Source organism: Vipera ursinii, assembly GCF_947247035.1.
Source record: "Vipera ursinii genome assembly, chromosome: 6".
Classification (NCBI taxonomy): Eukaryota; Metazoa; Chordata; class Lepidosauria; order Squamata; family Viperidae; genus Vipera; species Vipera ursinii.
This window is the reverse complement of record NC_139515.1, coordinates 12,482,561-12,510,161: the sequence shown is the minus strand read 5'-3', so window position 1 is coordinate 12,510,161 and position 27,601 is coordinate 12,482,561. Positions and strand designations below refer to the sequence as shown.

Here is a 27,601-nt window from a genome sequence, read left to right as displayed (position 1 = left end):
ACTGACCGAGATAAGGTGGGATTCGTGTTGAGCCTCCTGTCGGGAGATGCAGCTCGTTGGGGCACGCCTCTGTTGGCACAGCCTAGCCCTTTGTTGGATAACTTTGGGGGGTTTTGTGACCATATGCGCCTCATGTACGAGGACCCGATTAAGGCGCAGACTGCCACCCGACGCCTGAAAGCTTTGAGGCAGGGTCAGCGCCCTCTACAGGCCTATATCAGCGATTTCCGGCTGCTTAGCCAGGATTCCGCCTGGAATGAGGCTGCGCTCGTGGATGCCTTTCAGGATGGCTTGTCAGAGGAGATGTTGGATGAGCTGGCCCGCGTGGACATTCCCTCAGATCTGAATGGGCTGATCCATCTTTGTCTGCGGATCGATGCCCGGCTGCAGCAGCGAAAGAGTCGCCGTGCCACCCCACAGACCCCTGCCGCCCCTGTTGTGCGTGAGCCCCCAGTCCAGAGGGAGGAGCCAATGGAGCTGGGTGCCGCCAGGTCCCGTCTATCGGTGACGGAAATGGAGAGACGACGATCGGAGGGGTTGTGTTTTTACTGTGGGGACCCTGGACATTTGGCTGCTTCTTGTCCAAAGAAGCGTCAGCGGGCATCAGTGACCAAGCCGGCCCCGAGAAAGTCCCCTGCTTTGCTGTCGGGAAACGGCCCGAGCCCGATCTAGACGGTGTGATAGATCGGACGACCCACCACGACCACGCCGAGCGACGCCATTCCGATGGTGCCTGTGAACCTCCACGGCCAGAAGAGGGTTGGTTCAGAACACCATCCAGACCCGAACCGCCTCCAGGCAACGGGACATCACAGCGAGGGCATCACTGGGGTGGTTTGGGGTCGAAAAGAAAAGTTGGGTATCATCGGCATACTGATGATACCCAACTCCAAAACCACGAATGATCTCACCCAGCGGTTTCATATAGATGTTGAACAGGAGAGGCGAGAGAACCGACCCCTGAGGAACTCCACAAACGAGAGACCTAGGGGCCGATCTCTGCCCCCCTGCCAACACCGACTGCGTGCATCCCAGGAGATAGGAGGAGAACCACTGAAGAACTGTGCCTCCCACTCCCAATACCCTGAGACGCTGCAGCAAGATACCATGGTCGATGGTATCGAAAGCCGCCGAGAGGTCTAATAGGACTAGGACAGAGGAATATCCCCTATCCCGAGCCCTCCAGAGATCATTCACCAGAGCGACCAATGCCGTCTCCGTGCTGTACCCGGGCCTGAAACCCGATTGGTAGGGGTCCAGATAATCCGCTTCATCCAGGACCAGAGGGAGCTGATGCGCCACCACACTCTCGACAACCTTCGCAAGAAAGCGAAGGTTGGAGACTGGACGAAAGTTGTTCAAAACAGCTGGGTCCAAGGCAGGCTTCTTGAGGAGAGGTCTCACCACCGCCTCCTTCAAGACGGTGGGGAAATAACCCTCACTCAAAGAAGCAGATATAACCGCCTGGAGCCAGCCTCGTGTCCTCTCCCTAGCTGCATAAACCAGCCAGGAAGGGCACGGGTCCAACAAACATGTGGAGGAGCTCAGCCTCCCCATAATCCTGTCCACTTCATCAGGGGTCACAGAATCAAACTCTTCCCAGATAACATTGACAAGACCGCCCGTGTCCTGATCGCCTGACTCTGCCCAGCTGGAGTCCAAACCGGTCCGAATCCGAGCGATTTTATCCGACAGATGTTGACTAAATTCCTCGGCACGACCCTGCAAGGGATCCTCCCTCACCTCCTGATTAAGAAGTGAGCGAGTCACCCTAAACAAGGCGGCCGGGCGATTATCTGCGGACGCGATGAGGGTGGAGAAGTAATTGCACCTCGCCACCCTCATCGCTGCGAGATAAGACCTAATATAGGTTCTTAACCGCAACCGGTTGGGTTCAGATCGGCTAGACCTCCAGCAGCTCTCTAGGCCCCGTTTCCGACGCTTCATCTCCCGGAGCTCCGCGGAAAACCATGGAGCTCGCTGGGATCTGCGCCGGGTCAGGGGCCGCAAGGGTACAACCCAGTCAAGTGCCTCAGTGGCTGCCCTTTCCCAGGCTTCCACTAAGGCATCCGCCGAGCTGTGAGCAGTGGAGGCAGGTGGGGACCCCAGCGCCGCTTGGAATCTATCAGGATCCATTAAGCGTCTGGGGCGGTACCATCTAATTGGCTCCGTACCCCCACGGCGGGGGGTGGCAAAACGGAAGACCAGCCGCAGGAGATGATGATTGGTCCATGACAGGGGCATAATAAATGGAGAGCCCCCACCTAGATCATCCAACCACTGTCTAGATAAAAAAATCAGGTCAAGGGTGTGGCCTCCCTCATGAGTTGGCTCTGAAATTAATTGCGTCAGGTCCATGGCCGCCATGGAAGCCATGAACTCCCGAGCTAGCTCAGATGAACCTCCCAGGGATGGTAGATTGAAGTCTCCCAAAACTATAAGTTTGGGAAACTCAACCACCAAACCCGAGAGGATATCGAGCAGCTCGGGCAGAGCTGCCGCTGTGCGACTAGGCGAAATGTACACCAGCAGCAAGCCCAACTGCGCCCCAGGACCAAATCTCATAAAGAGAGACTCACACCCGACTATCTGAGAAACGGTGGTCTCCCGCGGACATAAGGTCTCCCTAATGGTAACCGCCACTCCCCCACCCCTGCCATGAGCTCGCGGCCGGTGTAGCACCCGGAAGCCTGGTGGGCAGAGGTCAACCAAAGGGACCCCACCCTCAGGGCCCAACCAAGTCTCCGTGATGCAGGCCAGGTCCGCATGCTCACCCTCAACTAAATCCCTAACGAGGGGAGCTTTATTAACCACGGACCTAGCATTCAGGTACACCAGCCGGAGCTCAGGAGGCTGCACATCCTCGCTCCCGGCACCTCGGGGAAGAACCAGAGGGTCGGAGCGCCTCACCGCTTGTAAACAGCGGAGACGGCCCTCCCAGTAACGATACGGCCCTCTGTCCATACGCCTGCTGCCATACCCCAATGTCGTGGGAATCGGCAGTCCCACGACCCGCTCCGGAGCCCCAGATGTAACCACACCCCGCTCTCCCCGAACGCCGTCAGACCCAGGCCTGGCCTGCAACCCAGTTGTTTGGCTACCCCCCACAGCCAGACAACCACTACCCCCCACCCCCCTCCCCAACCCCCTAAAAAATTTGACTAAAAAATTAACCAGGGGCCTCTTATTAAATTTATATCGAGAGCCCCTGGTCTTACCCGGCCATCTCTCAGGGTCCCAATAATTGGGCCCCTCATCGAGACTGGGGATAGAGAAGAAGGCGGGACGCACCCAGGAGAGGGGGGCGTCCCTGAGGGCGAGCAAGTCCGTATCGGAATATCGAAGCATACAGTCCGAGCAAGTCCAGGGAGGGCAGTCCAATGATTAAAAATCCAACAGGAGGTTCGAAGGTAAGGAGTGGAACATTTGGGCCATCCACCAACCTACTGCCACTCGGTTGGATACTCCCAGGGGCAGACCACAACCCGTCCTCTCACAACGGGCCGCGAGTCTGCTCCCGGGGATGGTCCAAAATGCCCACCCTGGGTGGGGCAGCACCCACAGAGCTACCACCTCTATGGGGCTGCCGATGTAAAACAAGCCACTCTCCCACTGTGGCCTGTACCCAGGTCCGTCCCAGTCCAAAGGGGAGAAAAGGAGGCAGATGGAAAATTAATAAATAAGTTAATAAATAAGTTAATAAATAAGTTGGTAGTCCGCTATGTCGCCGCTGCGCATGCACACATGTGCGTACATGTGTGCATGCGCACAACAGGGTTTGACTGAAGAGTGGAGCCAAGGCGTGATATGGACCTACCCTGCATATTTGAATTGATTGGTTGAACTTTTTTAGTCCCACTTTTTTTTTTTTTTGGAATGCACATGGCAGAGGACTGGGAGCCGCAGGAGACAACTGAAAGAGCCGCATGCGGCTCCGGAGCCACGGGTTGCAGACCTGTGACCTAGATTAGTAAACCACAATATAAATGTTTAAAAGATCTATGTTCAAATACCCATGTCTAGGCCAGGGATAGGCAACCTTGGCTCTTTTGAGTTGAAGTCCACGAGTCATAAAAGAGCCAAGGTTGCCTACCCGTGTAGGCCATTTGACCATTGAAGCGCAGCATCGTTTATCAATCAGATACTGGACCGGTATATGCTCTCAGCTTACATCCAGTCACAATGTGATCTACAGTTTGACGTGCGACCCCGCAGTCGCACTGGGAGAGGATACTATGCCCCATTTATACAGAGAGTCCCAGTAGATGCCGTGCGAAGTGCGAATCCTATTCAGGATTGCCCATTGCTGACATGGTAGTTCAAAGCCTGGCAGCTTTGTGTGGGGTCACTTATATGTCTTCCTATATCTGGGCATTCGGCAACCCATTTGGTTTCCATTGGGAATCGATGTTAAAGTTGTTGGGCAGATGTTGTGCAAGTGGGGGATTCCTGGATTTATCTTCCAGTTGATTCCTGGATTTATCTTCCAGTTGATAAATGAGAAAGATTGGCATGCACCAATAGGAGTGACTTGTTCCTAATTCTTCTGTATTCTTTCACTAGTGCTAGTGCATCTTGCCTCCGTAAAACTGGTGGTGATATATAGCTCAGAATAGAAAGCCAGCAAATTGGAGTGGTTTTAATACACCCGTTTATAATCCTCATGATGTCATTGAGTCTGGCGTCTAACTTACCAGTATGGCAGCTGCTAAGCCATGCAAGGGCACAGTATTCTGCTGTGGAGTAGATCAACCCTAAGGCTGCTGGCCTGAAGCAGGCAATTTTATTTCCACATCATTTCTGGAGCATGTTGTTCCTGGTGTTGATTTTTGCTGCTGTATTCTCTTGTGTTATCTTATAGAAGAGAGTCCAGCGCGCTATTACTCCAACGTACTTTAGACAGGGATTATAAGGGAGTACAGTATGTTGGTTTTTAAAAAAATAATCTTTGGGGGCTTCATATGCTAGTTTGTTTTTAAAGCATGTAGTTATGTTTTGTTGGTGCTAGGAGTGAGCCTCCAGTCAGTGAATAATTTCCCCAAGATATTAAAATCTTTGGACAGGACTTACCTGCCACCTCCAAGTGTTTTCCTTGTACCGCTATGGCCAAATTCATCAGGGTATCCAAATTTGTACCCCCTTTTTGCTGAGATATCTGGCATATCTGTATAAGCCACAGGTCTGCAACCCGCAGCTCCGGAGCCGCATGCGGCTCTTTCAGTCGTCTCCTGTGGCTCCCAGTCCTCTGCCATGTGCAGTTCCTCCCCCAAAAAAAGTGGGACTAAAAAAGTTCAACCAATCAATTCAATTATGCAGGATAGGTGCATATCTCACCTTGGCTCCACTCTTCAGTCAAACCCTGTTCTGCACATGCGCGCATGTATGCACATGCGCACACATTTTTTGCAGCTCCCAGTTTTTCCTTGTGTGAGAGAACCGGTTCCGAGTGGCTCTTTCACTGTTTCAGGTTTCTGACCCCTGGTATAAGCTGAGTAGCGTAGGTGTCATTGCAGATTCACTTTGTGAATCATCACATAATGGAAAGCACCATGCCTTGTGAGCGCCCTTACTTGCGCAACTCAAACTAATACAGACTGCTCAGTGCTTGAGCGAGTGTCAGCAAATGAAGTTTTAATTCAAAAACTTAAATAATGAACATTTGCAAAATGTACATCTGTTTCTGGGTGTCCTAACTTTCCTCTCTAGCAACCTCAGTTGGGGCCTGGAACTCTTGTCGCTTCATGAAACGGTCGCTAATAAACTGTGCTTGTGACCGTGGCTACAGTTTGACGTCAGGTTTTCCTTTGGTTTACCTCCCTGGGATGGTTGCAAATGTGAGGATTGACTGCGCCGTTGCTTTTTCCTCACTGTCATAACTGCGAAGGGTCAATAAATGAGGTCTGCCTGTAGGGCCGAAGTTGTTGCAAAGGCCTTCGTAAAGACCCCTGCCTTCCCCGAACAATTTTTCTTCTGCTTATCTGTGTTTTCAATCTAGAAAAGCTAGCTGGTCGTAAACTAAATGTGGCTGAAGTGACACAGTCTGAAATTGGACAGAAACAGAAACTGCAGACTGTCCTGGAGGCTGTCTATGATTTACTTCGACCCCACGGCTGGACGATCAAATGGAGCGTGGACCGTAAGCATCAGACTTCGAAAAGCATACCAAGGAACCTACTGTGCTTTACTAATCGATTGTTTTCCACTCTGAGGGTTCCGGGTGGTGGTGGTGGTAAACCCCAAAGAGCACTGAGGCACTATTGCTGGCAAGATCTCAGCGTTTCAAGATTTAAAGAGGGGGATCCATCTCTTACCTTTATTTCATTCAGTGTTAAGGAAAGAGCATGGAAGCTGTGTTGTACAACGAATATGGATTAGATAAAGTCGTTGTATTTGCATACTTTAGCATGCCGCCGTGCTGCCCATCACTGGTAAAAAAAATAGGTAGTTCACCAGGATGGCAGGATGCCTCCTTTTTAGCCACTCAGATTAAAATGGGGCAGTCATAATTTTGATTCCAAATTTCATCTATACCTTACAGCAGGGGTCCCCAATCTCGTGAGTTGTGGCCCATTACTCAGCTGTGACCTATTCGGAATCAGGCCGCGGGAGAGGCGGACCAGCGCATACGTGCGCACACTGCTCCACTCGTGCAAGAGGCAGGCTGGCACGTGCGTGTGTGTGCTGTCCCACTGGCCGTGTGGTCCAGTTCCCCTCTCTCCCTCCCCAGGCAGACCGCCAAGCCGCACAGGTTGGGGACTGCTGCCTTACAGCATACCTTAGTCAGGAAAGCTAGAAACATGCTTAAAAAAATTAAATATGTTTTTCTTGGGATCACGTCAGCTACAAAGAGTTTCTGTTCAAGCCCAAGAAATACTTTAATGGGTTCCTGACAGATGTCACACATAGAGGGGCAAAAAAATAGCAAAATCTGCCAAATGGCAGTGCAGTGTCATGATCGAAGCCACACCCATTTTGCTTGCAGGTACAAAAGGGGTGGGACTTTGTGCCACTGCGCCTGCCATTTTCCAGAATTTAACATGCACCTCACTTAACACCTAAACTTCTGTATGCTGCAAATCACATTCACCTGTGGCTGCATTTTGGGCGCTCGGGAACTTATTTATTTATTTATTATATTTTTATACCGCCCTTCTCCCGAAGGACTCAGGGCGGTGTACAGAATACAAAACAGAATACAAAAGTTAAAAAACGATTAAATATAATGCCCAAATTTAAAATTTAAGACAATAATTAAAAACATATTAAAACCCCATCCTAACCGGTCAGATTGCTCAAATAAGTACGTTTTTAGATCGCGCCGGAAGGAGCGAAGGTCGGGGGCCATCCGGAGCTCAACCAGCAAGCGGTTCCACAGGTCTGGCGCGCCCACAGAGAACTTGATCACATATATGGCCATTCGTAGCATCCCACAGTCCTGTTTCTAGCAAAAACACCCCACCCCGAATAACATAGCTTAAAGACTCCAGCCTTAGCTTTACGATTGTGGCACTCACTTAGTGATCATTGCAGAAAAAGTCATAAAATTGGGTCAGTCGTGTGATGACCTGCTTTAAGTGACGATGATGACCAACTTACGACCATCACTGTCAGGCTCAATTATGGTCATAAATCAAAGACTACGTGTAATAAGGTTTTTAGACCCGTTTACTGGCATAAATGGACTCCTACTTTTTCTGTCTGCATTCTTTATGAATGTTTTCCAGGCTATTCTTGAAAGAGAGCCTGGATTTACTGCACTGGAATGAGAATGAGGAATAGATCTGAGTGCTTTGTTGTTTTAAATTCATCCAGATCTTTTAAGAGGCAATGGATATGAAAAAAAACTGAGAAAGTGCAAACGTTTAGATTTAGAACATCTCATCACATGTGACCTGGCCAGCTTTCCTAATCTGCAGAGCTCCCCTTATGCCCACAGTAGCAAAAATAAATATTAGCATGCTTCTGCCACTGATCTGATACAGCTTGGCTTTATGCCATTGCAGCTACTGGAAACCTCTGACCGTCTGTATCTCAGAATAGTACCTGCATTGGCGAAAGATTGGGAAGGGGTGTTACTGCCTTGTCCTGCTGCAGGTTCTCTAGACGAAAGGACACTGATCTTGGACCATCTGGTTCTTGGAGTTCATGTGATATTTAATGGGAAAGCCAAGTGATTCACGACACTCGCCAACTTTCACGGAAGCATTCCTATTCAGAGGCAAGCTGTCTTATGCAGTGGCACAAAGGCCGAGATCTCGGCAATGTGTCCTTTGCTGTCAGTTTTATTCCCAAGCAGTTGGCTAAGGGAGGCACTTGGGATAGGCAGCTGGAGCCCACTTCTTGCCAGCTCAATCTTACGCATTGATCTGGAAGCCAGTGCCACTGAGTAGTTTCCAACTTTGACAACAAAAGATGTGAGCTTTTAACCTTGTTAACTTTAATTTCCTAGGGACACGGTGGCTCAGTGGGTTAGGACGCTGAGCTTGTCGATCAGAAGGTTGGCAGTTTGGCAGATCGAATCCCGAGTGCCTCATAACAGAGTGAGCGCCTGTTACTCGTCCCAGCTTCTGCCAACCTAGCAGTTCGAAAGCACGTAAAAATGCAAGTAGAAAAATAGGGACCACTCCGGTGGGAAGGTAACAGCGTTCCGTGCCCCTTTGGCGTCTAGTCATGCCGGCCACATGACCACAGAGACGTCCTCGGACAAGCGCTGGCTCTTCGACTTTGAAACGGAGATGAGCACCGGCCCCTGGAGTCGGAAATGACTAGCATGCATGTGCCGGGGAACCTTTACCTTTTTTAACTTTAACTTGCTTCGAAACAAGATGGGCAGCAAATAAATTTAATAAACAACAACTTCCTCCCCCCTCCGAATTCCCCAGCCAGCATCCTGTCAGTTGAAGTCCACACATCTTAACGCTGCTGAGGTTGGGAAACCCTGCAGTAGGGTTTCGCAGAAAGGGTCGCCATCCTAGTTTCCCTTTGGCCTTGTTGGGCTGCCTTCTCATGTTCCAGGTAGTCATCAGCCCCAGATGGCGGAGGCTGGGTGTGTGCGCCCCACAGCCAAACTTGAAGGACAGCCTAGTAGTGAGTTGGGTTGCCTTGAAGAAATGGGTTGGCTGTGGCCAGGGAACATTCGGAGAAAGGAGATCCAAAAGGAGAGATGGAAGAGGCAGAATGAGGCATCTCTTTCCCCTTCCCAAATTTGGGCCAAAATGGGAAAAACAAAACAAAAAACAGGTTTCTGGTTTTGACATAGGGTTTGAACGGAATAAAGCTCCTTCCAATTAGACGGCATCCGCAAGGGTGGGAGGACCCCACAAATTGTGATGAAAGAGAGGCTTTCTAAAGATTTTTCTGGATTTACTTTTGTCTATGACAATTGCAGTGAAATGATTACATGCTCAAAGTGGGGAAAGACCCACAATGGACAAATGGATGGTGAAAATAACAGAACTTGCTGAGATGGTCAATTGGCAGCTTTTTATCTAAATTTCATGCTGATTGGAAAACCCTTATTGACTTTTTGCACGATACAGAAAACAAAAATGAAAGTACGATGTACATTTTTGATGTTTAGGGAAACATAGACATTATAAAAAAATGGAATAATGTAATCGTAAGGTAAGAGGTTAATTTACACTTACAACTTGTGCAAGAAAATCGGAACTCATTTGTTTTGCTTTTCTTCCAGATAGATAGATAGATAGACAGACAGACAGACAGACAGACAGACAGACAGACAGACAGACAGACAGACAGACAATCAAGATTTTCCTGGAGTGGAATTAAATAGGCTCCCACCTAAAGACAGCCCAACACGTTCAAAAGTTGCCTTGATGATTTTCTGCTTTCTTTCTTCAGTGATCCATGGCAAGAACCTGGTGTCCATCCTCCACCTGCTGGTAGCTCTGGCTATGCATTTCCGGGCTACTATTCGTCTCCCTGAACATGTTTCTGTGCAAGTGGTCGTTGTAAGGGTAGGTACCCAAGCAAGATGTTAAGCTTTTTGTGCCTGTGTAATTAAGCTATGTGGTACTGTAAAAATTTAAAAAAAGTAATACACTCACTTCAGATAGATTGGTTTTTTAAAAAAATAATTTTTGAAATGTAGACAATGCCCATAATGCCCATTGCTATTGGTTTGATCCAGTAGAGCAGGGGTCCCCAACTCCTGGTCTGTGGGCCGGCACTGGGTTGCGGCATGCCAGAAACCGGGCCGCGCAAACAAGCGAAGTCCCATGCGTGGGATGCAGGCAGCACGCAAAACCACATCCCCTCCAGTCCGTGGGAAAACCTCTTGCTCTCCTTTGCACTTTTTCCTAAGTCTCAACATTTTTTTTTGTACTGTGGTGACGAAAACTGGATGCAGTATTCCAGGTGTGGTCTTACTAAGGATTTATTAAGCGGTACTAATATTTCACGTGATTTTGATTCTATGCCTCTGTATATACAGCCAGGGGCTGTATTAGTTTTTTTTTTTTGCTGCTGCCGCACACTGCTGATTCAAATTTAAGTGATTCTTTCATTTAAAGTTTTGTCCAGATGTGGATGCGATATTTTTCTTTCTTTCTTTTTTTTTTTTTTTGCTAAAGGCAGGAAAGTGTATCTGGTTAGGTTGTCTCCTGCCTTCAGAGAGGTTTCACACTTTTATTATTTCTATTGGTTTGAGAAAAAGGAGAACTGGTCCTTCTCTCATTCTGCTCCTCTAGTTAGCAAAAATATCACAATCACTTTCTTGTAAGGTTTCATTCCTGTGCACTTCTTCAGTTAGTTCTTTTAGCATTTCACTAGTCCTGACTCTGATTTTCTTCCAGAAGCGAGAAGGCTTACTTCAGACGGCCCATGTGACCGAGGAGATCACTACTACAACGGAGTAAGCTCTGTGTTTTTATTGCTGTGTGCACAAAGTTGAGTTGCTTCCTTTTGGCTGGCACGTAGAATTATTCTCTGGAATCAGATCAGAAAGCATTGCTTTCTTTATCCTCTTATTGGGACTCTCTCTTTAATAACTGTAATATTTATTGATTTTATTTAGGCAATTCATTTATCCACCCATCTCACAACAGTGACTCTAAGTGGCATGAGTAAGCATTAAGAAGCCCACTCCATCCCCACTCCACTCCGTCCCCAAAACGTTCAATAACACTGATTACCAATTTTGATACACCAAAGCAATTACAGTTAGTCCTCATTCAGCAACCGCATCCTTCAGTGACCATTTGCAGTTATGACAGTGACGAAAAAACAACTCTGCAACCTATTTTCACGTATATCATTTCTCTTCTCCAAAGAGAAAAGGCAGAGCAAAGCTGAAGTAAGATCAGCACAGGCGCTTAGTGACCACTTCTGAGTTGCTGGTCTCAATTCTGGTTGCCAAATGAAGACTACTTGTATATAGCACATAGGTAAAGGTAAAGTTTTCCCCCGCACATACGTGCTAGTCGTTTCCAACTCTAGGGGCCGGTGCTCATCTCCGTTTCAAAGCCGATGAGCCAGCGCTTGTCCGAGGACCTCTAAAGTAATTTTGCAAGCTGCAGAGGCAGATGTGGGATGCAGGTTTAAATCCCCTGGTGTGGTGTCCTGATTTCCCGATGAAGTTGCTAGAAGTTACCCTAAAGTGAGGGGTCTTCAAACTTGGCCCTTTTATGACTTGGGGACTTCAACGCCCAGAATTCCTCAGCCAGGCACGCTGACTGAGGAATTCTGGGAGTTGAAGTCCACAAGTCATAAGTGTGAAGACCCCTGTCCTAAGCAAATAGGCAAAGCAGCTTGAATGCCAGAGGAAAGCTGAGAGGAGCAGTTTAAACACATAAAGGGGCTTCTTTGCTGATAGTGAGGTTCCAGGTCTTCCTGTGGTTTCCAGAGCAGCAGGTTGATCCAAAGAAGAGGTGATGAGTTTTCCTGGTGTCCTGGTGCTACTCTCCTGGATAGCCAAGCTTGATTCCCAAAGCAGTCAGGGAAGAACTTCCAATTGGAACCAATGTTGATGGAAGCTGAAAGGCTGGTATAAGTATGCAGAAAAGAGCTTTCCCCACAAGTATTGTCCCTTGGTCCTGCTGTGAATTCCAGCATGGACTGTCTTCTGGCTCCTGTAGCTTATTGATCCTCTCTTTTGGAGAAGGAACAGATTTTGGTATATTCTCCTTTTCAGCTGTGTCCTTTCTCCAAAGGGAAAAAAAGTTTTTTTCAAAGCTCTTTCCTCTCACCTGTCTGGGATAACTGCTTTCTGAAATTCCCGATCCTGAACTTTTCCCCGTCAGAGGAAGAAATGGCATGGTGGGGCAAGAAACGTCTCCATCCTTGTGAGTGGGAATTCAGGACAGCCCCTCTTACCGTGCAGGCAGAAAAGCAGACCAAAGACATAGAGATTAGAAGGGGACAGAAATGGATGTCTCAATGGAAGCGGAAAGTCCTTGGAAATTCATACTGTCATTCCATGATGTGCCGGGAGATGGACAGCAATTCTGTCTGGCTTGAAAAAAACCTCTGCAGGCTAGAAACATCAGATCAAGAAAAAAAAACTTAAGAACTATGAACGTTTAGAAAGTCATTAATTTTTTCTTTAAACTTCTTGTTTCCAGAATGATGATGGGACGGTTTGGTAAGTAAAAGATTTTAACTTGGAAAATAACAGTACCTTGAGAGCAAGATGCCAAGTGAAATTGTAGCTTAAATAGTGGCTTAAACTCTTCAGATTTATTATGATTAACGATATGAAATATTTATTTTATTTATTTTATTTATTTTAATTCCATTTATATCCCGCCCTTCTCCGAAGACTCAGGGCGGCTTACAAGCTTAGCAGTAGCCTTCATTCTATGTATATGCCTGCTTATTAGGGCTTTCACAACCCCCCCAAGCAGCATTATTACAAAGTCAGCTTAATTGCCCCCAACAATCTGGGTCCTCATTTTACCTACCTCGGAAGGATGGAAGGCTGAGTCAACCTTGAGCCTGGTGGGACTCGAACCTGCACTAATTGCAGGCAGCTGGTGTTACTTAAGGAGGCATTAGCCCACAGCTCCACCAAGGCTCTTTATCATTATCACCTCTGCGTTAAGCATTTTGTGTCTAGGTTGGCTGTAGTTTTGCTCAGTCCAGACCAAGGGTCTTCGAACTTGGCCCTTTTATGACTTGTGGACTTCAGCTCCCAGAATTCCTCAGCCAACATGGCTGGCTGAGGAGTTCTGGGAGTTGAAGTCCACAAGTCATAAAAGGGCCAAATTTGAAGACCCCTGGTCGAGACCATTGCTCATGCTGGAGACAAAGTCCTGCTGGTCTTCCCTATTGCATCTTTCCATTTTCTCTAATTTCTGGGCTTCTCAATCAGCATGCTGGCTGTGGAATTCTACGAGTTGAAGTCCACATATCTTAAAGTTGGCAAGGTTAAGAAACATTGGATTAAAACGTTGTTCTGCTACTGGTTGAATCCTGACAAACCTAGAATGCTGTGTTGACCCCATAGGAAGATGAGGGTTCCTGGAGTGAGTGGGTGTGTATATATATCTGTGTAGTTTTGTGCTTTTAGGTGTGAGAATGGTTTGTGTGTGCAAGCGAATGACTGCTATTTGCAGTTGTAAAATGAATTACTTTCATAAATGGGGTGTTACATTTTACAGGCAGCTAAATTTAACCAGTAGTTGTTAATTCAAGTAGGTACTTATTTTCCTGGTGTCTGCTGTTTTGTGGGCCTGTGGCTTCTGACACATATCTATGTACACATATCTCTCGATACACATTGTACACGTATAGAAGTATAGTCTTACATACAGACAGATGTACACATTTATGAGGAAAAATCCACGGGATTTGGTTGGGAAGCAAGGTAGCATGTAATATTTTTGTCTTGTGTTGACTTTTATTTATTCTTTTAGAAAACAATATCATCTTAAATTTAAAACCATCTTCCTTTTAGATACATATGCTTAGTCATGTTTTCATTTTATGCTGTGCTGTATATAAAAATCATTATGTATAATTCTTTCCATTGAATTCTCGGCATTTTAACAGCCATTTTAATAAAACTTTTCTTTTTCTCTCCTAAACCAGAACGAGATGCCTTTGATACACTCTTTGACCATGCCCCAGATAAACTAAGTGTGGTAAAAAAGGTAAAATAGTGTTTAATGAGCCACTTCATTACTTTGTTTACTGCAGAATGCTTGCTTATCTCGGTGCACCGAAAAAGCATCATCAGGGACCAGTTTATGCAACTAAATGAAGAACAGGATATTTAGACTCCTGGGATATAGTACAGGTAGTCCTTGACTCACAACGTTTCATTTAGTGACCGTTCAAAGTTACAGCACCACTGAAAAATGTGACTTATGGCTGTTTTTCACAGTTATGACCTTTGCCGCATCCCCATGATCATGTGATCAAAATTCAGATGCTTGGCAACTGGTTCATATTTATGACTGTTGCTGTGTCCCAAAGTCATGTGATCACCTTTTGCGACCACCTGATAAGCAAAGTCAGCGAGGAAAGCGGATTCCCTTAACAACCTGGTTACTAACTTATCAAGTGCAGTGATCCACTTAACAACTGTGGCAAAATAAGATCATAAAATGAGACGAAACTCACTTAACAAATGGCTTAGTTGTTGTTGTAAGTCGAGTAATGCTAAGAACTCCATATCCTGTCCCTTTAGGTTGCTATTTTCACAGAATAGCTGTCATGGTTCCGACAAATGAAACTCTTCAAAAGAACTTTGAGGATCTTTTAGTTGAGTAGCATAACATCGGCACTGCATAATCGAAGCCAAAAACTGAATTCCCCACCCCTGGGCACATAGTATCAAAGCACAATTCCCTCCTCCAATTAACAGTCATAAATCACATTCCCCAATTAGCTTGAAGCGCAAGCTTCCTCTCCAGCTCTGCAGCCTGCCAATTCTTTATCAGCTCTGGGCTCAATAACCTTGATTCTCACGCTACGTTTAGTGTTGTTATGTCTAGCTGGACTCTCATTCACATCCTTGCCCCAGCATCATCTAACTCTAAAAGCGAAAGGAAAAAGATGGCTACATTTCCATCTATTGTCAATGCAAAAACATCCAATGTTGGCAGCATTGACAATAGCATTACCAAGGGTTGAGCTTGTCTTGAGATAACTTTGTGCTCAATGCTGCCTCTGTTCATCTGAATAAGCTCGTGGGAAATTATTAGACTTCTTGGGCAGTTATGTGAAACTCCCCTAAATTCCAAATATTATAAATTTTGTTACGACTCTACAGGAGTTGTACAAAAGGGGGAGGGGCAGAGTGATGCAAGCAGCATTTGGGGGTTTTCCATATGTATCACTGTTGTGCTGCAGGTAAAACTTCTGCTCCTTTTATTAAAACTGAGAACTTGACTATGTTGCTATGCAGGACCTAACAATTGAGTGGAAGGCTTAAATGTTACTTTGAATTCTAAATAGTTAGACTCCGTTACTATTATTATTTATTTATTTTTTAAAAAAATGAATATTGGTTGGACATTTATTTCTCTAATCCCTGTATCCTTCCCCACTTTTCAGTCCTTGATCACTTTTGTAAACAAGCACTTAAACAAGCTGAATTTGGAGGTGTCGGAATTAGAAAGCCAGGTAAGACATCTAGGAACAATATTGGATATTTATACTCTAGCTCCGTGGTGGCAAACCTGTGGCACAGGTGACACACAGAGCCCTCTCTGTGGGCACGCATGCTGTCGCCCCAGTCCTAGGCCTTCAGCTGGGTTTTATAAAACCTTTTCGCTTTAGGCCTCTGCCGCCATGTACCCCTCCCCACCAAAAAGGTTCAATTAATCAACTTCGTGTGAGAGAAAAAAAGTTCTCGCAAAGTTGGAATTGATTGATTGAACTTTTTAGTCTCACCCAGTCTGCAGCTACCACTGCAGCCACACCCACCCAATGGGCCACGCCCACCCGGCACCCGATGATACATAAGTGCGTTTTGGGTTGCAGTTTGGGCACTCGGTCTCTAAAAGGTTCACCATCACTGCTCTAGCTATTTGGGCCAGTAATAAAAGCTGCTAATGAACTGCTGGTCATTTAGAACTATCTTGGCAACCAGCTTATTTTGTTGCTTGTGTCCCCAAATATGGATGGGAGAAGTTTTTCCATTTGGACAGCCATTTGTATCAAGGTGCAAGTTTCAAGGTGCTGGTAATGACCTATAAAGCCCTAAAAATGGCTTGGGTCCGGACTATCTAAGGGAACACCTGCTGCCGGCATCATCTTCCCATCGTCCTGTGCGCCCCCACAGGGAGGGCCTTCTCAGGGTACCGCCGGTTAATGAATGCTGGCGGGTTATTCCCAGGGGAAGGGTGTTCTCTGTGGGTGCGCCTGCCCTATGGAACCAACTACCCACGGAACTTAGGACTGCCCCCGACCTTCGCTCATTTCGCCGGGACCTGAAAACTTGGCTCTTTGATCTGTTTGGTCTAGACTGTGGGGTTGTTAATTTAACTGGGTTTCAGATTTGCTCTTGGGGCTTGAATTTAATTTAATTGTTTTAATTGATTTTAATTTTTGTATTTCATGGTTTTAACTGCCCTGTAAACCGCCCTGAGTCCTACGGGAATAGGGCGGTATACAAATTCAATAAAATAAAATAAATGAATTTGCTTGAGCAGGGGATGGGACTAGAAGACCTCTAATAGGTCCCTTCTAACCTATTACTCTGTGTTCTAAGCGGGTGCCATTGCACTCTTCAGTATCTGTCAGCTCAAAAGCAAGGTTGGGAGGCTTTTTATCCCATAGCTGGAGGCCAGCTGAAATCTGAATGGGAATTGATCAATTCCTGGGTCACCTGGGAATACTTTGGGAATTCTTCTAGACATCCTCTTAAGGTTTCCCTCCTTAGCTGCAGATTAATACCCCAAACTGTTGAGTATTCTGCTCAGACTCAGCTTGCCCGATGCGGTGCTGGCCATGTTGGCTGGAAGATCTTCAGCCCAGTAAGATTATGCTGCCCCTTGATTCTCATTTTCCTATCTGGCCCTTCTTCTCAGTTTGCAGATGGCGTCTACTTGGTGCTACTGATGGGCCTCCTTGAAGATTATTTTGTTCCTCTACATCACTTCTTCTTAACACCTGAAAGTTTGGATCAGAAGGTGAGCAGTGATTACATCGGGCATTTTATTTATTTATGAAAAGTTATATGACTGCCCAGCTCTATCTCAGTGACTTCAGGCAGCTTATAAGGATAAAAACCCAATATAAAAAAAGCAATAACACCCCCACCCCATCCTCCTGATGACAACGGTCAAATAAGGCCTGTTGGAAAAACCAGGTATTGAGGGCCTTGTGAAAGTGTCAAAGTGGGGACCAATCTTATCTCTCTGGATGATGTTCTATACAGAGGGAGCCACCATGGAGAAGTCCTTCTTGGTCTCGTTAGATGGACCTCTCTAGAAGAGGGGAGCTATAGCCTTCCATGCCTCCCTTATCTGGTGGGTCAGGTAAATGTGATCTTGTCCCAAGTCATGTAGGGCTTTGAAGGTGACAGCTTGTACCTTGAATTCGATCCAAAAGCAAATTGGCAGCCAACGCAGTTCCCCCATGAGAGATGACACGTGCACATCTAGGCCTGCACAAAACCATATTTTTCAAGGACAGCCTCATGTAGAGGATGCAAAAGGGGAAGCAGCTAAGAATGTGGGTAACTATGAACAGAGATGATCAGGCCAGGAAAGGGCATAACTGGTGCAGAACCAGCTGTTGCGAAAAGTCCCTCCTGGCCACAACTGCCACCTGCTCCTTGAGTAGGAGTTGTGAGTCCAGAAGAATCCCCAGATTATATACTAGGTCCATCTGGGGCAGTGTCACTCCAGCCAAGACCAAAGGTGGCATTTCTGTAGGGACTAAAGAACCTCAAAGCCAGAGCCTTTCCATCTTGCCAGGATTCAGTTTCAGCCCATTTCTTTCCATCCAGTCTTTTAACAGTTTCCAAGCACCACAAGAGGGAAGTCACAGCTTCACTTAACTTACCACGGGCCGAGACATCAGCATATTGATGATATATCAGCCCACGGTGGGAGGTGATCTCACCCAGCGGCTTCATGTAGATGTTAAACAGAAGTGGAGAAAGTCCTGAACCCTGCGGGACCCTGCAAAACGGGACAAGGGCTGAACCTCTTGTTTCCTATCAACCAGTGGTGGGGTTCAGCAGAACTGGTAGCTAGATTTTGCTGAGTTCGGAGAACTAGCTGAATGCACACTGCTTACGGAAGTCCAGTCTAGGCCTGGGAGGCGGCCCACCGGAAGTGCATGGATGCCACTTCCGGAAGTCTGTTCTAGGCCTCAGAGGCCCAGGCCTGAATCCAATAAGAGAACCGGTTGTTCAGGTGTTTGAATCCCACCACTGCTATCAACCCCGACTGAGAGTGAGTCCAGAGGAAGGAAGAGAACCAGGCCAATATACAGCCTCCCAACTCCTGAAGCTGCCCAAGAAAGATACCATGGTCGATGGTGTTGGAAGACTGCTGAGGGCAAGTAGAGCAAGAATGGACCTGCTGCCCCCATCCCGACCCTGCCAGATATCATCAAAGAGCATGACCAGTGCGGTTTCCATTCCATCTCCAGGCCTGAATCCTGACTGGAAAGGGTCTAGATCAGGGGTGTCAAACTGCCGGCCCATGGGCTGGATGCGTCACGCCGAAAACGCACCCACCCCATTGCCGGCAATGGGGAAAAAGTCGCGATATGTCGCGAAACGTCACGTGATGTTGCGAGTTTGACACCCCTGGTCTAGATAATCCATTTCATCCAGAACCCTCTGGAGCTGCCACACAGCCATGTTCTCAACAACCTTCCCCAGAAAGGGAAGGTTGGAGATGGGATGAAGATTATCTAATAGGGTGGAATTTTAATGATGGCTTTTAAAGAAGAGGTCAGACCACGGTCTCCTTAAAATGCTCTTCCCTCTACTGCTCTTCCAGGCCTGATTGTTGCTTTGTCTACTTCTGGTAGAGGCAATCCATGACATTTCCTGAATACAGATAGTCCTTGACTTAATGACCGATTGCTTAGCAACCAATCAGAGTAACAATAAACCCTCCAAAAGTACTTATGAACCAGTTCTGAAGTTCCAATGGTCACTCTCTTCCCCCCCCCCCCGCGGTCACATGACCACATTTCAGGTGCTCAACAACCAGCCCGCATTTAGGGCTGCTTTCAGCAGTCTCTGGTCACATGAGTGCAATTTGCGATTTTTTTCCCTGAAAATCAGCGTTTACTTTTGGTTTATAGCAAAAAGGCCCTATAGCAGACAATGCGTTTGCTTAAACAGCCACAGTGCTTGCTTAACGATTGCAGATTCACTTAAATCACTGTGGTGATTCATTTAATGACTGCTGCAAAAAATTGGGTTGGCCACACAATGACTTGCTTTACAACCATTATGACTTAAAGCCATGAAGAGCGGGCTCCCTTACAGTTGAAGACTGGACTGGTTGGGTTACTAGTCTGCAGCTGTGTGAAAATGTGCTGTGAACCTTAGCTACAAATCAAACCACTTTAGCAGCTGGCGAGTCACAGCAACAGATCCAGTAGCTTCACTGTGGTGCATGGGTGGTGTGCGTGAGAGCACAACGTTGACTGAGATCTAAAATATTTTTGCCTCATCCAGCAATAGCACTAACCTGCGGGTAAAAGTTAAGTTAAGGGATTGGTGTGATTAGTCCCTGGATAAGAAACCACCAAGTGATCAGACTTTTCCCCATAGATGCGAATTCTGATTGCTGTACATTGAGAACGAGAAGTTGCTATCCCCTCTTTGTTAACAAGGCCGAAATAACTGTGGCATATTAGAGTGAGGGGAATAATGCATTTGTGTCAGAGATTGGAGGATCACCGGCAATGCAAAAAGAATTGAGATACATCACGACACGTCACATGATGTGGCGAGTTTGACACCCGTGCACTGGGAGGTCTTTGTCACCGAATGCATCCTGCATTCGGAATGTTCCGGAAAAGGTGAAAATAGACCTTTGGAATTCCTTAATGCTGATGCAATACCTTGTACTGCCAGCAGGAGGCAGCAGTAATGAATGAGAACCAAGCAAGAATTGGAAAGTGGAATCAGGCAACCTTTTAAAATCAACATTAATTCCAAGAGGGAGAATGCCTTTCCCTGTTTTTACTGCCCCAAGTTACATTGCTATGGGTAACTTTAATTGAATTGTTTCCTGCTGTGCCAATGTAATCCTTAATACTAGCTCATTTTTTTAAAAAAAAAGGGAGAGAAAGAAAGAGAGGGAATTGTCCTGTCACAAGGAAACATTTTTTTTTGTTCACCCACATGCATTTGTAAATGTCATCGATCCTGCAGAATTATTAGACTTAACCCTAGGTCCGCCTTTTTTATTTATTTATCAAATGTATATGCTGTTCATTTTAATGTGGGACAACTCAGGGTCTTTGTAATATACTGTAGTCCTCAACAAAGGTGTTCACTTAACATTTATACTCCATTTGTTGTATTTTCATTAAGATGCAATGGATGGTAGGGATGCTCAGATTTAGACTTGGAAGCTAAGCAGGATCAGACTTGATTAGGGCTTGGATGAGAATCCAAGGAAATCCCCAAAGTTTAGTTTAAAGTGGGAAATTAAAAGACACCCCAGAACAAGTTGGCAGTGTTTTATGACTTTGCTAAGACAACTTCCATTTGCCAGGCAGTCCATTTGTTAAGGCCTGCCTACTTTTGTGACCTTTTTTGCCATAGTTGTTAAGCTGATCTTGCTTTCCTCATTAACTTTCCTTGTTGAAAGTCAGCTGGAATGTTGCAAACGACAATCACGTGACCCTGGGATGCTGCTACCGTCATAAATAAATACCGGTTGCCAACTGCACAAATATTCATCATATAATTGTGAGGATGCTGCAGTGGTCATACATGTGACAGATCAGTTGTAAGTCACTGTTTTCAATGCCGTTGTAACTTCAAACAGTTGTTAAACAAGTCATTGTAAGTCAAAGACTATCTGTACATGTGCGTGTGCCTGGAAGCAGAGTTGAACTGAGGGCACGTGTTCTGTTACCAATTGGTTCATTATATTAACTGCTTTTGTATATCTGATCTGATCACCCCCAGAGTGATGTAACTGACCTGCAACAAATGCCTTTTCAATGTGATCCTTATTTACCTGAAGGGAAGGCAACCTTGAATGTAGGAGCCCCCCCCCCAAAAAAAAAAGTAGACAGAAAAAACAAAAATATGGCTGTTAACTGCCCAGTCAGAGACTTTGTCTAGTTATGACATGTTTTTTAGGAAAAAAAAATGGACAGAGCTTCAGTTGCATCATTGCTGCTGTCATCTTGACTTTTTTGACCACACCCAGTGGACACCCCTGCAAACAGACAATACATAAGTGGGACGCATTTAGATAAGCCTAAGTCAACTATTTTTCAACATTGGGAACTTGAAGATAAACGGACTTCAACTCCCAGAATTTCTCAGCCCAGAGAATTCTGGGAGTTGAAGTCCACACATCTCAGCATTCCAACAGCTGTAAATCACCAGCATAACGTGAAGAATACAAGGTTTAGCCCAGGGGTCTTCAAACTCGGCCCTTTTATGACTCATGGACTTCAACTCCCAGAATTCCTCAGCCAGCATGCCTGGCTGAGAAATTCTGGGAGTTGAAGTCCATGAGTCATAAAAGGGCCGAGTTTGAAGACCCATGGTTTAGCCTCTCCTTGCATTGGATGAATATCAACTATTGCCTTTTCGTAACATTGGTTACTCAGAAAAGGGGTTACTAGCCGTTACAAGAGTCTGATCACATCTTTATATCGTCTGATTCCTTCTTCAGGTTCACAATGTCTCCTTTGCTTTTGAGCTGATGCAAGATGCGGGGCTGAAGAAACCAAAAGCACAACCGGAAGGTAGTGCCTGAAGACATGGCTTCTCAGAAAATGAACTTAGGACCTTCCATGTGGATTTTTATGTCTGAGTAGAGGAGATGAACAACTGCTTCTTGCAAATGAGGACAGTATTAAACTAATCCTGCCTATCCTAATGCCACTGGCAATTTTAAACCCTAAGCATTACGTGTAAACTAAAACTGTTCTATAGCAGGGCTTTTCAACCTTTTCACCCATCGTACCACTTTTAGGATATGGCAACATCCGAGGACCACCAGTCGCCTAGCTAGGTGTCAAAAACTTGACCAAAAAAAAAAAAGGAAAAAAGTGTTGAAGTACAGGTAGTCCTTGACTTACAACAGTTCGCTTAGTGACTGTTCGAAGTTACAATGGGACTGAAAAAAGTGCCTCCCAAGCCACAGCCGAGCAAGACACCTGCCTGCCCGCCCGGCGGCGCTCTTCCTCCTGGCCGAGGTTTTCATTGTTGTGAGCATTTCTGTTGAGGATTGGCAGTGGGGTGGGATGGGGGGGTGTTTGGTTTTTATTCCCCCCATCTGCTGGGCAGTTGCAGCAGGTTTTGGTCACTTCACCTGACCCTGGGACACTGTGACCGTCATAAATATGAATCAGTTGCCAAGCATCTGAATGTAAGTCACAAGACCCTGGAGATGCTGCAACATTCCAGCTGATCGGCGCTTCTTCTGGGCTCAGCAGACGCGTCAGGATCAGCACCGAGCTCCAGATGGAGACTGGCGCTGATCCTGGCGCTTCCGCTGAGCCCTGACAGCCTTGCTCAGGCTTGTGCGGTGCTGCCACCAGTTTAGCTCATTCCCCCTTCCCTGCTACCACTTTTCTAGAATGGTCGCGCACCATCTGCCAGGTGCCAGTGTACCACAGGTGGTACCCGTACCACTGGTTGAAAAGCCCTGTTCTATAGGACAATTCTCAGACAACACTAACCATAAAACCTCACCATAAATAAAGCCATTAAATAAAAAGTGAGAAGATCAAGGATGTTTATCCTTAACCTAAAATCGTACTTCATTCCAAACAGGAATGTTTAGCTTGAAGTGTTCAACACAATCTGTACCCCAAGATGGTTCTTAGATTAGCACTAAAGATAAAAAAAAATAAAGGCTTTATTTCTTCCCGGATTATTTCTTCCCAGAGAGCCCCTAATCCTAAATTCACTCTAATGCCAATAAGAATTTTTATCCCTAATAAATATCCCCAATACTAAGATAATTCTGAAACTATCACTGAAATTTGCTTTAGATCTCAAGAAAGACTAAGCATGACTTCACCTTGATGTCAACAGGAAATTTAATCCATAAAGATATAAACCAAAACTAGCACTAAAGATAAAACTTCATTCTACTGTAAACACAAATGGACAAACTGAAATTAACCTGATATCTCCAGACACTATAATGTTTGGTGTCAGTGTATTCTAATTCCGAAAGAAATATTTTTTACAGGTAACCCTTGGCTTAAGGCAGACATGTCAAACACAAGGCCCGGGGGCCGGATGCGGCCCGCGAAGTGGTTTCATGTGGCCCGCGAAGCCATCCTGGAAACAGTGAGGGAACGGCCCCCCACTGCCTTGGCCCTGGCCCAGAGACCCTCCTTCTGCCAGAGACCCTCAGATCTGTCCCACTCCTGCCCAGGCCCCCATAGGCACCCTTGATGCCAACGATGTAGAGCTGGCCACGCCCTCCCAGTAGGCCATACACACTCTAGCCACGCCCACCCAGCAGGCCACGCCCACTCTGGCCATACCCACCCGCCCCCCTGAGGGCAACCGCAATGCTGATGTGGCCCTCAATGAAATTGAGTTTGACACCCCTGGCTTAAGGCATTCATTTAGCTGAGCTTGTCGATCAGAAGGTCGGCAGTTTGGCGGGTCGAATCCCGAGTGCCACGTAACAGAGTGAGCGCCTGTTACTCATCCCAGCTTCTGCCAACCTAGCAGTTTGAAAGCACGTAAAAATGCAAGTAGAAAAATAGGGACCACTAGAGTGGGAAGGGAACAGCGTTCCGTGCGCCTTTGGCGTCTAGTCATGCCGGCCACATGACCACGGAGACGTCCTCGGACAAGCGCTGGCTCTTCGGCTTTGAAACGGAGATGAGCACCGGCCCCTAGAGTCGGAAATGACTAGCACATATGTGTGGGGGAACCTTTACCTTTACCTTTTAGTGACTATTCAAAGTTTCAATGGCATTGAAAACATCCATTTCACTTTGAATTGTTCCCGTCTCCCACTTCTCTCAGTTTTGTATTATCTACTGATCTGAGAAGCATTTCCTTAACCAATTTATCGAAGTAATGAATGAAAATATTGTGGAACCTTACAGCTATGAAAATCCCAGATTGGTTCTTGAGAACTTGCAATTAGATAAACAGCTGAACATTACATTTGTCTTCTTTACAGCCACATGAAGTTTGGTTTCCCTTCCCCTTTGCCATTCTTCCCATGGGGAGGAAATCTTTTCTACGGATTTTTTTTTATCTATATGTACAGTTTGTTTTGTAGACCACTTTTCTTTTTGATCCTTTTTCTTCAAGCTGCTGAGTTGCTCATTTTTCAGGCCAACAGATTGTTTTGTCATATGGGGTTGATCGGCTTCTTGCTTCTTATTCTTCATTTTATAAGAATAAACAGTAAGCTGTGAAGCCTGGAAATTTCAAAGTCAAGCCATTTCCCACCCCCAACTTGCTTAGCAGAGCTCCAAACCTAGAAATTACCAACATCTGTAGTAAGTGTATTTCAACACTTGTTGAATATTAATGTTCTCACCATTTTTATGTGTATCTAGAAGAGTGAAATTGTCACAAAGACAGGGGAACAGCCTTGATGTGCCCCCAGCCTGGAGTCTCCTATGCCACTCTGCCAGAGTTTGGTAACACAATTGCCTAAAATCAATGCTGTGATTTACTGCCTTTATAGGTGGATTTTAATCCAGTTATAAAACCCTTTAAAACAGGGGTGTCAAACTCAATTTCATTGAGGGCCGCATCAGCATTGCGGTTGCCCTCAGGGGGCCGGGTGGGTGTGGCCAGGGTGGGTGTGGCCTACTGGGTGGGCGTGGCTGAGGTGCGTATGGCCTACTGGGTGGGCATGGCCAACTCTACATCGTTCGTATCAAGGGTGCCTATGGGGGCCTGGGCAGGAGTGGGACAGATCTGAGGGTCTCTGGCAGAAGGAGGGTCTCTGGGCCAGGGCCAAGGCAGTGCGGGCCGTTCCCACACTGTTTCCAGGATGGCTTCGCGGGCCGCATGAAACCACTTCACGGGCCGGATCCGGCCCCCGGGCTTTGTGTTTGACACGTCTGCTTTAAAACAATCCTTTATAGATCTCCAAAATTGGCAGGAAAAGGGTGACACTTGCTGTTTTCTTAGTTGTATTGGCTCTAAAAGAAGGGACTAATATTAGTTGGGAAAGAAAATTAATGTAAAAAATACCAGTTGCTTTTCTTACATGTTATTTACCATCAGAGTTTGATGTTTCCTTAATGGTGTTGTGCTTTCCCTTTTTTCATTTGGGATTCAAAAGCATGTTTTGGTAAAGAAAAGCCACTACACGATTTCTTTTTTGTTTATCCCTCAGATGTCGTCAACCTGGATCTCAAGTCCACCCTGAGGGTTTTATACAACTTATTCACGAAGTACAAGAACGCAGAGTGAATGAAGTTCTCCAGAGAGTGCAAGGGGTGTGACAGGAAACTGCTCTTGATTTTCCTTCCTATGTTTTGTCGTATTTCCAGTCGGTTTCCTAACTTGGTGGCTTTCAGCTGGGTTGGTAGGCAATTCCTTATTATCTCCAAGTGAGTGAGACCGGTTCAAGAATGAAAGCTGTTGTCCAATAATCTGGACGCAACCAGGTTGAGAATGGCTGATTTCCGTTTGCTTTTTGTGCTGTAAACCCTCCGTGCTTTGAGCCCATTTGGAAATGAAATTTTGCTCCCTGGAATATCCGTGTTCTACTTTCGCCCGCTGCAGAACTGCTCCTTACAATCTCCTCTCTTGTGCGAAAGTGCCTTATTCCAGCAGTGGGGGAGGGGGTCGCAAATGGCCTGGCATGGTTGAGAAGAAAGTGCCCTATCTTGGAGCTTGGCATAGGTTTAGTCTGAGCTCCACATCTCACTTCTGAACATGTTTTGATAAATGCTCCAGTCCCACCACCTTAAGAGTGTAATGGAAATAACACTGACCTTCCTGGCAAGATCATTGTAGTGCTTGCAAAGGGCAGAGGCTTATAGGAATGCTAATTGTGATGTGGCAGCTGGATTTTAAAAAATGTACTCTGGATGAGAATGATATCCATTTGGGAAAAAGAGAGCTCCTGTTTTCCAGATTTTACAGGAGTGATTTTATCTCCTTTTTGCCGTCTAGGCTTTCTTTTCATCTTTTTTGGGGGGGGGGCTCTGATCTAAGACTGTTTTCTAAATCTTTGACTGCATTGCTTCCTTTTTGATATCATCTTATCCCCTGACTTTACTCCGTATATTGTAAATCTCTGAGGGCATAGTTGCCTGTTTTGAATAAAATAGATCTTTTCTGATGAAAATTCTGGGCGTGTAGAGTTGTTGGTTCCCACAAAGCCTGGTTTGCAAATGGGGATTCCTCATTAAGACAGAGATTGATGGCCTTGCAAAGGAATGGTGATCTCTAATCCTAAAATAATCTTTAAGCCAGTCTTTATTTTAAAAACTTAAAAATAGGTAAACCAAATGCTACTACTGAGTGAGGAAGAAGGAAAAATAAGTCTTGAGAATGGAATGAAAAATGTTTACTTCAAAATTATGGGTTGGCAGAAGAAAATCCTGCTGTATTGTTTTTGGATGGGTACAAACGCTCATCGGCCATTTGTCCAGCCTTTTTGTGGCTAAATAATGAATTTTTTGAAAGGACACCATCTGTCTCCCCATTCTGTTCTCTTTAAAAAGTAAAGGAAACTGGCCTTGTAATGGCGTTGCCTGATAGCCCAATGCTTTGTGAACTGGTGAGAAGTTGATTACAGAGGAAAGGTCACAAATTGGGCTTCCTGTGTTGAGGTTCAACGCCTTTCCATTGTGCAACACTCTCTTAAACACAAACATACAGTATTAGATTTGCTAATACGACTGTGGAAAAAGGTTGCCTGTTTTGGTGCATGAGCTGGGTGTAAAAGACTTTCCATCATTTCTACCACTTCATTTGTACTTTGGCATTAAATCTGAAATCTGAACAAAGGCTATTTCCCAATAAAAATGCAAAATTTTAAGTCATGAGCAATTTCTCAGAGATTCTGTGCAACAGAAGGCAACAGTGGTTTGTCAGTATGGTTTGTCCAGCTGCTACAAAGCACCTCAGCCCCTTCATGGCAGGTGGAAGCTTCCTTAACAGTACAAATCCTATTTCCCTGTAGAACAGAATGGAATAATAACTTTATTGTCACTTTGAATGTACACTGATCGACATACATTAAAATGAAATTTCGTTGCAGACAGCTCTCAAAGGGTCACCCCCTCCAATATAGACTTAGTAAATATGACAAAAATAAATACAGAATTATGAATATACCTGACACAGAGAAACAACACAGTCTAGTTCGGATGTATACATGTACATGGTGAGAAAAACGAATCTTGCTTGTTTACCAGATGGATGGCCTAGGGAACAAAAAGCTGTTACAGAATCGGGTAGTCCTGCTACAAATACTTCAAAACCTCCTCCCAGAGGGGAGCAACAAAAACAGACTGT

General features: G+C 45.8%; 1 protein-coding gene across 4 annotated transcripts in view; it reads left to right on the top strand.

Annotated features, from left to right (window-relative positions):
• PARVB (parvin beta) overlaps nucleotides 1-27,106 on the top strand; it is a 70,673-nt gene extending 43,567 nt beyond the window's left edge. For 3 of the 4 annotated variants that reach the window (XM_083366337.1, XM_083366338.1, XM_083366340.1), the window contains exons 5-13: nucleotides 5,996-6,136; nucleotides 9,865-9,980; nucleotides 10,818-10,876; nucleotides 12,585-12,604; nucleotides 14,053-14,114; nucleotides 15,523-15,591; nucleotides 17,001-17,102; nucleotides 21,807-21,879; nucleotides 25,467-27,106. In XM_083366337.1, coding sequence (XP_083222463.1) covers nucleotides 5,996-6,136; nucleotides 9,865-9,980; nucleotides 10,818-10,876; nucleotides 12,585-12,604; nucleotides 14,053-14,114; nucleotides 15,523-15,591; nucleotides 17,001-17,102; nucleotides 21,807-21,879; nucleotides 25,467-25,543 — 719 coding nt within the window. In that variant the 3' untranslated portion in view covers nucleotides 25,544-27,106. The remainder of the gene's footprint in view (nucleotides 1-5,995; nucleotides 6,137-9,864; nucleotides 9,981-10,817; nucleotides 10,877-12,584; nucleotides 12,605-14,052; nucleotides 14,115-15,522; nucleotides 15,592-17,000; nucleotides 17,103-21,806; nucleotides 21,880-25,466) is intronic. The other variant, XM_083366339.1, reaches the window with a different exon arrangement.
• The last annotated feature ends 495 nt before the right edge of the window (nucleotides 27,107-27,601 follow it).